Source organism: Phalangium opilio, unplaced genomic scaffold, assembly GCF_054372755.1.
Source record: "Phalangium opilio isolate 3A_F unplaced genomic scaffold, DU_Popi_V2 ptg000329l_1, whole genome shotgun sequence".
Taxonomy (NCBI): Eukaryota; Metazoa; Arthropoda; class Arachnida; order Opiliones; family Phalangiidae; genus Phalangium; species Phalangium opilio.
The window spans coordinates 8,238,129-8,250,503 of record NW_028324226.1 but is presented as its reverse complement, the minus strand read 5'-3'; the positions used below and the strand labels follow the sequence as shown (position 1 = coordinate 8,250,503).

The 12,375-nt window shown below is 37.1% G+C and overlaps 1 protein-coding gene across 1 annotated transcript; it reads left to right on the top strand.

The window, feature by feature from the left end:
* The first annotated feature begins 10,944 nt into the window (after positions 1–10,944).
* Positions 10,945–11,565, top strand: LOC149610665 (uncharacterized). Its single transcript, XM_089859631.1, has one exon. It carries the CDS (start codon positions 11,008–11,010, stop codon positions 11,539–11,541), a length of 534 nt encoding a protein of 177 aa, XP_089715757.1. The 5' UTR covers positions 10,945–11,007; the 3' UTR covers positions 11,542–11,565.
* Positions 11,566–12,375: the final 810 nt, after the last annotated feature.

Below are 12,375 nucleotides of genomic sequence, written 5' to 3'. Positions count from 1 at the left end.
TTGCACCAAAAGAAGTTTAAATCTGTTTTAAGTTGTTGATAAGACTGTCGTTTAGAGTGAATGTCGTCTACTTAAGACAAAGCAACAAAGTTTATCCTGTGTGGTAAAGGGTAAAGATCACATAAACAGAAATACTTCTCAGACTTGTTATATTCATTTCCCGCGGAAATAATATGGTTAAACAAATCATTCATTACTAGTTATGCCAAGAAGGTCACATTTAACTCCAACACCCCCTCCCTTCCTCTATTTTCCCAATATATGGCATTTTATAATCACCAGTGGTTTCAGTGTATGGGTCATCTGAGCCGTCGCAACACACTCAGCCAATATTACCATAGACTGAGTTATGACCAAGAAATTCTTAAGTACGGAAAAGGAAGTTCCAGTGCAACTTTACCATCAAAGAGGCGACAATAGAAATGTAGCATTTCGATATACGAAATTAAATGTATAAATTCGCGCAACACCCTTGTTTGGCATCCACGATCAAATATTTACATTTTCCATTCGAGTTATGCCAAAGTTCGCTTGCTTGTTTTAGACATCCAGTAGAACATTTCAAATATTCAATACTGTATCCTCAACATGATAAATTAATTTCACGATAGAATGTTTTCGGAAAATGTAATTGTTCTTGAAAAAGCGTAGATATGTAATTTTTTCAATTAATTTAGAGGGACTAGGTCGATTAACAGTAAAATCAGTTGATTGAATTAAATATTGATTAAGGATTGAGTGTATAAAAATAACTAGAAAAAATTTCAATATCTGAAACTTCAGTCAATTGATAAACCTCACACATATCGTTTGTTTTTTCGGCCTTGGTCCAAACCAAGACGTTTTTATATAATGATTCTAAGATCTACAACCTCAAACAAGGCTCTGAACTAAAGTCCAAGTACGTACTAGACCCGCTTTTAGAAAATTTCACAAAGTTAAGCAGTTCGTGATTTTAATTATGCCTAAATAAAGTTTCTGAGAATAATTCTTAACGCAACAGCCTTCAATTCTGAAGAAAGCTGAAAGATGGAGCCTCCTTCGTCAAATGGTTTGATTTCTAAATTGTCAATAACGCTTGCTAAGTTTACTTCACTCAACGCAGAGTTCAATTTCTGGGTCTCAATAGGGATGGATGATACGTTACATATTAATCAAATTCCATCCTTGGAAATTATATTCCCCAAGCTATCTTTGTTCCTCCCACCTTTCTTTAGAAAAATTGAATATCGCCCAAGCGATGAGAAATTTCCATTAGCGATTGAAAAGCTAATCTTTTCAAGTGTAATAATAATCCCTTGATATCTATAGGTGACCTGTACTGTATTCTCATAGGCGTTCTGTCAAATATCGAGCCTTCAGGTTAAGGTGCCTCTGTAAAGCAGATTGGGGAGCTCACCACTATGCAGCAAGGAGCCAACTCATTCGGCATAATCGGTGTACACGATGTACATAGTTACATTTGATTGTACACGTAATATTTAAAAGCTCCACACTCGGCAGTGCTAAAATTATTACACGTAAACAGTAATCAATGTACAGGAAACCGAAGAGTGATCAGCCTCTCGTCTCTCTCTCTGTATTGCAATTTAATTGTAAGGACCGAAACCGATTCCCCGAGGAGGTAATCTTATCTCGGAAGTTTCGCTGGTTTGAATTTCGCCTAATTGGATTAAGTAGGTCCTCTGTATTGTCTAGATCTACATTCGCCCTATCTGTCCATCCTGTACCGTCCACTATTTTGTGGTACAGACTAATCAGGTTTTCGTTAAACCGATGCGTTTTTTTAGTAGTTTTCAAGCATTGACTGCGTTAAATTACCCCCGCTTAAAGTAAATTTGTTTGGTAAATAAAAACAAGCCTCACTGAAATATATTTCAATAAAATAATAATAATTAAAAAATAATAATTAAATAATAATAATTAAATAAAACATCACTAAAATTCGACAAATAAAATTGCTTATAGGAAATTATATTTCAAGCGAAAAATTATAATAATTTTTTTTGTTGTTTGTATGTGAAGAGAAACCGTTTCTAAGTATTTTGTAGATTTTATCCGTTTAACCAAAAGTGGATGATAGGAAAAGTATGAAAATGGCCAAAAGTCGCGAGTCATCTGAGTTTCGCCGTAGTTGACCGTTTTGTTGGCGTAGCTATACTGGGCCTGTTCACTTCCTTAAAATAGGTCTTGTGTTAATTCGCGGTTACGCGGTTACCGTCGTCTGCTATTGTGTATCCTAGAACTTTCTCGATTTGTGTTTGTAGTCAGGACAGAGTAGCTGATAATGTTTTAAAAGGTATTTGATGGTATAATATGGATTTAAGTAAGGTTATCGAAGCAATAGAGGAGCACATAAAAGCAGGTTTGTTTAAAAAAAATCTCGGTAATTTAGCTATAGGGCGAGAAGCTTGCGTCGTGATTCGCGTGATCGAGAGGGCTATGGTTAAACCAAGGAGCATAAATGTCTGAACTTCTTTCAATCGCGATTTTGGAAGTCCATCAGTCATTAGTAAACTAAATAGTTATTGGCGAAACTTTGAAGTCCGCGTTTTTTAACACAAGCTCTATGGCCATTGTCATACTTTCCCTCTCATCCACATTTGGTTTTACCCATTCTGTTTGGGAAGTTAAGTTCTAGGGGACATTCTTAGTGGAAAAACTTGAAATTTACGGATTTTTTTTTCCTTTTTATTGAAATGAAGCGTGAAGGAGCGTCCACTCAAATATAATATCTTCCAATGTAGTGATTTCAGTGATTAACTGCTTTACCATTCAAAAAAATAATAATACTAGAAAAAGAAAAATATCACAACTAATCGCGGTTTAAGCCGAGAGGTAATCGTACTTACGTTTTTCTGCAGACAACAATGCTATTAAATTTAAGGTAAGGGACATAGAAAAACAGACATATAATGCGTGTAAGACATCTTATATATGGATTATAAATACTGACTTTAGTTGAATTTTTTTCTTAATTAAGCAAGTTGTTAGAGATCACATAATCGCGTTCGCAGTTCCTGAATTTAATGTCATTATACCTTCACTATACAAGAATAAATACTCGTTTGGTCGCAATTTCGGTCACTCTAGGTTTGCTTAAGATAAGTAATATATAACTGACAGAATACGTTATCAATTACTGATAATACAGGGTCTATAACCCGTTTCACTTTCGGTTAAGAATCCCAGAAAATAGTCCTGTTTTTCACTATAAATTACAAATTTTTGAGTTCACCTTTGTGTTTTATGCAAACCTTTACCCACAAATAGAATGTAGCAATCTTAACCCTTACCATAAGTAACATAATAAACATAAGTATGACTCTTCCTATTGTAATAATGCAAATTTCAAAATGAAACCTATAATCAACACTGACACTCTCACTTACATCAGGCCAGGACTTGCAACTCCGACGGGTACTTCATGCTGGTCTTTGGCGAATGACATAGTTCTACAATTTTAGCCAATCACAATAAACCATCTCCTTGAACCTATTTGTGTCGGAAATAGCTCGTCTGCTATTTATTGTACAAGCTCGCGCGGTCGCGGTGTTTGTATGTTCGACTTTAAGATTGCCATAAGTCGGATATTTCAGCACCAAAAATGATAAGCCTTTTGAAGTCTAAATATTCGGTAACTAAATTTACCCAGTGCAACTTTCAACTTCGTAATCTGGCCGCGCTAAAGTCGGTAAAAGTCAATACAAATCAACTATATAACCAAGGCTTAGGACCGTTGACTCAATTCTCAATGGCGTCTGTTTAAACCTCTGAACCGGATTTTCCATATGGGCGGAAGTCGCTTCATTTTCCACCGCTAGGGGTCTCTGTGCTGGGCGCGAACTTATGATTACGTAAAAGGTCCGAAAATAGGTTTTTAGTTAGTTTTGGCTAATTGTCATACTTATGGTTATTATGTTACTTATGGTCCAATATTTAACATCTGAAATAAATCAAGTGAAAAACTTAGGAAAACACCAATTGGCGTATTTACAAAATTTGGAGAAAATTTCGAAATAGTTCTATTATTCTAGCAATTGGTGTACCTTGTATAAGCAGTTCCCGAAATAGCAGCCACGATTCCATAAAAACAGCGGCGTTGTTCAAAACTGATGTTTTAGAAATAGCGGCTGTAACTGTACACCGCGTTCACGAGAACCGCAGCACGAACTGCCGTAATGGGTAAACTGCGTTTTCGGGAAACCGCTATTATGGGATCCACTCATACAAGAACTGCTCATATGAGGGCCTCCCACTAGCAATAACATCAGCAAAGGTTCGAAGGCAGAATCGTGAAAGTATCTGACCTTATCGGCCACAGCGGAAGTAGAGTTACCACACTAAGTTCCATTTTTAAAACGCGCCACTAAACATCAATTTCCAATTTACTTACGGAATGGCAAGGTAGCTTAGCAAAAATATTCCTCCTAAAGTCATAGAAATATTTTAGTACGATGCAACCTTGATTAGAAGAATAAAGTTCGTTCAAAGTTTGAAATTTTGAATATAAAATGCTTGGTGCACGCTTTTAAGCCCGTACTACCCTTCTTTTTCCTGCAGTAAACCCCAATTAAGAACTAAAGTATGCCAAGCTCGGCATTATTTTTTGAAGAAGTAATCAGACTAGAAGGAAAAAGTAGGAACGTGTAATCCAAGAACAAGATGTCGTATTGAATGAGCTGTAAGCAACAAGTCTTTTGTGTAGTGTTACAATTGATCTATGAATAGTCTCAAGTATAGATTATAGATAGATTTAGTCTCTGACTTGAAATTGCGATCTCATTTGGCATAGTAATTTAATGGTGTTGAAGCCCCATTTTAAGGGTTTTACCAGAACAATGGTGTAATAATTCAAGTAGGGCGATCAGATTTGAATATGTCTTCAATTGATAAGTGGCTATGGTCGCCTGCACTCACTCTTCCGCCTTTTGCATTAGGGGAAATTTGAGGGTTCTCTGTCTTTACCGGTTTGATTTCAAAAGGAAAAATTGACAATTTTTTTTATGAGAAGAGGAGTTAAGTAAATCACGTTTTGTTCGAAGCTGAACCACCCACCTTCAAGCCAAGTTTGTCAATCTGGTTTAGCTTTATATTTATTTATTTACTTGGGCTTTTAGTGGAACTATGTGGAAACGTTTGTGATAGACCAATTGTTTACAATTGCAAGAGGATAAGGTAATGTAATTTTAAGACACGTTTTTAAACATCTAAATGAGAGTAACTGGAGGAGATAGGTGCTAATAAGAGAAAGGGATGACAGAATGTGTTGTTGAGGCTGATAAATAAGATTTGGGACTAAAGGAACAAATGAGAATGTGAAAGAAGCTTGGACATTAGTAACCAGAGGAGAATAAATGGGCTCTTTCATTTTGAACGTGTTCGAGGCATTAGGCCTAAAGGGTAGTGGACCAAGAATGTGCAATGAGCGTGGACGAAATACGCATTGACGAATTACTAGGTCGCGTCTAGAATTTAGCTATTGACGTAATTCTTTGTACCGTGGTTCGATCCACGGCATACCTTAGTGGGCGTTTGCTTTCAGTTCGTACAGTTAATGAATTCTCTATTTTCTAGTCACTGATGGGAACTTAAAGATGAGGAACATTGCGTTGAGTCTTCTCTTGAGTTTCTAATACGAGAGAAATTTATATTATGGAGCTCATCTAATAAGTTGCCAGTATAACGGATTATGGTTTGGAAAAATGGTTCACCATCGGACGCGGATGATTCAGGTATATTTAAGTGTAGGGCGTTGAGTTGAATCGAAGTTCAGTTTAGGGTTAGTGTGAGAGTGGGACTTCATTTCATCTCATTTTTTTTTGTTATTTTTACTCAGGATAGTTACATTACAGTTGGCTTAGCGGTCCTGGGTTAGATAATTTCTCTGCGAGCTTATTAATTCAGTGGGTCTGTGAGATAATTGATGGACTGAGTGAGTTGAGCATATAGTAATAACAGGGGACTGTTCGGAGACAGGATATGATTCAAGTGCAGTGAGACATAAATCACAGCGTTATTTAATGCCCAATAGAGCTAGTGTCGTGGTAGAGAGTGAGGGTTGGTCATGTTGGAGGGTAACAGTACAGTTTTGGACTTTGGCGGTCTTTGGCAGTGAGGAGATGCGCCAGAAGACTGCAGACAGTGAAGGGTCTTAGTTTCAGTACGAAGAAATTGAAGAACTTATGAGGTCCAGATTTGCTAAGAAGGGGGAAGGGGATTCTGAGTCTTGAATAAGTGTTGAGTCCGTGGCAGTAGTGGAGAGACAATGCGGCAATGGGCGAATGGGCCAGTTATATACATGATGATGTTGTAGTAATATTGAAGTGAAGTGTGGAAGCGGACTTTAGTTGTATTTGAAAAAGCTTGTAGTTAGCAATCTACAATATATTGAACAATCATAAAATTTTAGGTTTTATAAGAACGCCTCTTTTTATCCATCGTAAAGGTAATATTTGACTGGTAACTAGTCCGAAATCAAATCTATAATTGCTTAAAATATGTTTCTAAGTCCATTTCCCTATTTATTCGTTACTAAGTTAGCTTACGCAGCTCTTCACCAGACATTACTTTAAAGAGAACCCATGTCGTTTCAAATAACATCATTTCGTAACGATTTCTCAGATAACAGTGTTACACTAATGGAACTTATCTTAGAAACTTATGGCTTATCTAATACAGTCAGGTATGTCTCGATCGCAATCTAGTTCGATATAGCACCCGAAAAAAAGAACCTCCACGGAGTATATAGTCTCTTCGCAATGACGTAATTGACTTTCCCCCCCCTCTCTCTCTCTCCCTCTCTCTCTCTCTCTCTCTCTCTCTCTGTCTCTCTCTCGGAGAACAAAAATAGTTCCGCCTAAATACTTTCACCCGATTGAAATTGGCACGTGGAAAACTAACTCAATATATTCTTTTTTAAAAAAGATACTTTTCGTTCTATCTGTAAATAAGCAGAGAGTGTGGGTTGAGTGCAAAGAACAACCATCTTTCCCAACTGTAATATGTTTGAGAGATATGTATTTTTCAACTGATGCGTTAAAGGTTATTGACTTCATATGACTGTTATGAAAGGAATTTTAAAACAAATATTAGAAGGGAATATTTGCAACTAATCTTAAAAGCTAAGGCGGCAATTTTATAAATAATATCCAATATGCTTTTTCAAATTTTGCTAGTTCACTCTTCTGCTGGGTATGACGTATTTTAATGTAGATCTTGATGAAACTATAATTATAATAAGTAATTTTCGTGATTCTGAGAACAGATTTATTACCATTATCCAAAGTATTTAGATACACGAATATTTATCCCAAATGCCAAAGAGCAGCGCCATGTCTACTACCATAGGATGTATAATTTATTTTTCCTTTTTTGGCTACACGTGCGTGTTTAAGGTCACGACATCACCGACATGCTTTCCCAATTTGTACTTGGAAACCATACTGCGCCGGAATAATATTATTAATTGGATATGGATACATCAGAGGCTTTTTCTCATCGAATTTGATTCCTTAGTTGCATAACGTCCTCCATCTCTAGTTAAATCTTCGTAACCTTTTTTTTCGGCATCAACGTTACGAGTTATTTGTTTTAGATAGAGATGACCCTTACTTATTCTTTGGTAGGGTCTGTAAAACATACTTCATCTGGAACAATACAATTTAGTAAGCTAAGCCCGAGGGGTTAGTCACTTGAATAAACAGCAGAAATCGATTACTTGATTTCTATAATTCTTAGAAAATCATCAGTAATCAAAATCATTCTTGTGGGTAATCAAAGGTTATCAAGAGTCCCCGATAATCACTGGAAATCACATGAAATATTGAGAAAATCAGAAATATTCACATGATCTACTAGTGATCTTTTGTAATCACCTCGGTAATCACACATTTCGTGAAATAATCACGCATAATCAATCGAGTAACTCGAAAATCCAAAATAAAAAATTATAATCAGTTGAAATAGAAATAATCACTGCATTCATCGAAATTCACGAAAAATCCAGTGGTAATCCGGGCATTCACCAAAAGATCACCGGAATTCAAACAGAAATCACAAGTAATCAGCGGAAATAACGGGAAATTAGTATAAAGTTTATGGAAATCAGCGAAAACAATCGTAATCACAGAACTCAAGGAATTCGTTCAGTAATCATCGAAATTTACGTAAAAAATTAGAAATCATTAATCTGGTGTACAAAATTTTGGCGAATGACTAGCCCCTCGGCTAAGCCAGACCTAGAGTCGAAATTTTCAAGATTTGTTACAAACGTTAAGCCAATCAAGTTCTAAAGTCTTTAAAAAAACTAGGCCCTTTTAGTTGTCAACGAGAACGAAATGAAGAAATAGGTTTAAGCGCGCTATAAGGTTAGGCTGACTTCTGACCCAAAAGTAATTTTTTGACGTACTTTCAGAATTAACTAAAATTAACATACTTAGACTTAATTTTTTCTGATTAGACTAGCCGATCGCACACTCTGAATACTTAATTGTTAAATTAAGAGTATTCCGAAAAGTAACTTCGCTCTAGTTTTTCAGTTAGAGGTGGTTAAATATCACGAAAAACCCCATGTTAATCTCCATAGGAAAATTGGTAAAAGCATGTGAATTTTGGTTTAACGTTACAAAGGAGTATCAAGTCATATCTACAAGGGCCTACCGGCCCTGTAGAATTAAACGCAAATTCTTAGTTTACGTTCGGGATTTGGTCGAGGGAAATCACTTAAGCAAATATCGTGCCAAACGATAAACCCAATCTCGCTTAATCCGTTGGCTGACAGGCCATAGTCGCCCCGGAAGCGTATGGTTTGTACTAAATATCGAGCGATACTCAACGGCTTAGCTTGAGAAGGAAACAGCGCTAGTTGTTAAGTTATACAGCGCACTTCGATTTTCCCGTTAGGTTTTCTTAGGTAGAGGTTTAGACTAATGACGTCAGAGAATTCAACGACCTAATCCGATAAACATGACTAATAATGATTAATTTACAAAGGGTGGGTGAAAAGACCAGGATCTGAAAGTATAACAAAATATAAACGTTAATTGTATTGATATCAGTATTTCTAATACGCTCAGAAAAAGTCAATGCATGCATTTTAAAATAAAGAAAGATATGTGGTTTGTTTTCATTTACCCATCCCTTACGTCCAAATATCAACCATTGAACATAAAGGGCGCTATTAATGGTTAATAGTCAGTCATTACAATAAAATATGCTTTAAAGTATTTGTCCTTTTTGTTTGAAACCAATGGGGTTCACCTAGTAATTCCTAAAAAATTATCCTACTAATTATTGAGGAAATTCCAGCGCGATAGACTCAATCGAACGCAAAGAGGGATTTTTAACTTACTTTGTTAAATTCCTCTAATTTATATCCTCGTAATTTTCTTAACTCTAGGGTTATTCTCAATGAACAATATTATTCACCTCACATTTTATCACCGCATAGCTTTCCCGCTCACTGTCCTGGCTTATCCGACTAAGCCACGGCGCAGTCTCTCCAATACCAAGCGACGGAGAGAGCTAGAGTTCCAGTCTCCCACACTCTAGTACCGCTACTCCAAATATGCTTCTCTTAAAACGAAGTCTCTATAGTACGTTCTCGAGACACGTTAGTCTCGAGAAGCCATTAAAATGTACATTCCTACCTAGACTGTACGTTATACATGACTACATATGGAACGAGCAACAGTGTCAGGCCCGATCCGAATGTGTCTGTCTTCTTTCGTGGCCAGTGGAATCATTCCCATCATTCTTTTTCGCTAGTTGGGTGAAAAATAGAAGAGCAAGAGCGTCCAGTGGAAAGGAGCCACTAGAGATGAGAGGGATGGAGTAGATAGAGAAAGGAGGAGAGACCCGGTGAATTGACTCGCAGAAACAATCTCTTTTTGAACCTCCAACATCCTCCTCTTCTCATTTTGCGCGCGTTTTGCTTTCCCCATCCTGCATCCTACTCTCTTCGGGCATTCGGGATTCTCGAAAATCAGGAGCGGACGACCGTACATTTGAAAATATATTTTCGTTCGCGCTAGTCGGTGGAAAGTCTCGCTTCACAAAGCCTCTACGCTATTGGTCCTCTATTACTCTCATATGTTCTGTTCAGTTCATCTCCATTCACGTTCTTTCGTCTATATATGATGGATAACTCGTTCCTGCGACGATGATTGCTTTTGTTACATCGTTCTAAGCCCCATGTCTCGGCAAACCCACGGGACAGACCGACAAACTTTGGTGAAAATATTAGATTTCATAAACTAATAATTTTGGACAATATCTTTTTGATGTTTCGGTGGAAGGTGAAACGTATCAATATAAAATAAAGAAGTATACAAAAAAACAATATGAGGATTATAATCGGCATGAGCTTCTACATTTCTTGGCTGTCGCCCAATTCTTTTTTGATCCGCATATTGTTTCAGCTGCGCTTGAAAATATTTCGATAAAATGTTCTTTGTTAGTCTTTAGTGTAGCGAGTAATCGAAACTTCCCCTAATTGTTAGTGTTATGGTTTCTTACTTGACATAATATTTTTTATTAGGACTTCCCTTGGGGCAAGTCATTAATGTAAAAGCTTCCTCTAGACGCTTTTTTTATCTGTATGAATAATAATGAGGTTACGGAGTCAGCTTTAACCCCAGCCGTTGAAAGTCTACACACGGTATATTTGTTTTAGTTGTGTTTTTTTTTCCCTTTCAAAAGGCGGTTTAAAGAATAATGATGTTTTTTGACCCCGAAATTTATTTTATTTACCAGCGCGATATTTTGAGTCACTTTTAGTTGAGAGGTCGCCGCGTTCGGTTTTACACAGTTATTGCTTCAAATCTATTATACGCCTTAACCTACGTCGGTGATCGTCATTTTCATTGACGCTGGTGTGAGAGTCACGTCAAATGTAAATGAATACAAGAGAAGTGGGTTTACGTAAAGCGTGACGATGATAGTAAAATGGCGATTTTTTCCCCAAAATACCGGATTTTCGACCACGTGCTTTAAGTATAAACAATTATGTCGCGCCGTTCTAAATGGGGTAGACCTTTGGTGGCTCTTCCGAGTTGTGATGAAGAGGGTTCGGTTCCCGATGAAGACGATGACAATAAATTGACCGTCAAGATCATACCACCGTCTCCAGTGGCTCCATCAGGTGAACACGTGTCTTCTGAAGACTTACTTGCCAGTACTCCTCCATTAAAGAGTAAAGTTACCGCCTCACAGTCTGTCGAATTAGACAACTTAGGTTTTAGGAACTATCGTGGGCGGTTCTGTAGTGATGGAGAAGTAGAATACCATTTCGGACAAAGTACAACAAGCTCATCGGGGCCAAAAAGCTTCTACGCGTATGGTATTCAAAGTGATCAAGCCAATCTACTTGGTGTCAGAAGCTCTTTATCAAAGACTCAAACCTCTAGGACTAGTCTCTTGGGAAGACCCATCAAGTCAAGGCATCGTGATCCTCGTTACCGAAAAGCGCAGAATGTCCTCTATAATTTTCTAGAAAGGCCACGTGGTCTGCGAGCGTCGTGCTATCACGTCTTTATGTGAGTAGATGTCAATTTTGATTTTCTTGGGTAGATCCCTTTTAAAATAAATTGGTACCATTGATATGAAAACTGGGTAGAGAGAGCTTGTATGGATGTAAACGCACATGGGTTGTTCTAAGTTTACACCGAACCCTGGTGTTGAAATTTGAATAGTCTTTGAAGGGCTCGTACCTCGCTAATCTTGCTGAGAGTGCGTATGAAACAGAAGCAATTTAACAACGAAAGTGTCTTGATAGTATAAAAACTTTAAGGTAGGGGGCGATCGAATCTCCATATTCTCTTACCCCTTTTCTCCCTCCTCAACTCCGCCCCACTTCAAAGGTTATAAACACAAACATTTCCATGCTCTGACAAATTCGCGGTGAGCTCGGAATGCGAAGTATTTGTTTAAAGTATAAACACGTTCGCTCGAATTGAATTTTCTAGTAATTTAAACGTAAACAATTTTCACGAACCTTATTTTTTAAATATTTTCCAAGCTGATTTAGTTTTGAATTGATTGAGAAACATGTCGTCTACATCGTAACCTGCACTTCAGTTTAAGGCATGCGTGCCATACCAATTTTTAATGAGTATGGGCAGATAGGAGTATAGGGCATACATATGTCCATGCAGTTTTTTGTCGCTACAAAGATTCAACTACATGATCTATGAATATGCGAATAATAAAAATATCATACTTCTCCACACAATTTTATATTCTAGAAAAAATATTATAAATTATATTGATAGAATTTGGTCACTATTCACGAACGTTAGTCGTCTTTCGTAGGTATTAATAATGATAGCCTCTGTCCTCTAAATGTGTATGACATGCTCTTTTTGAATAGAACTA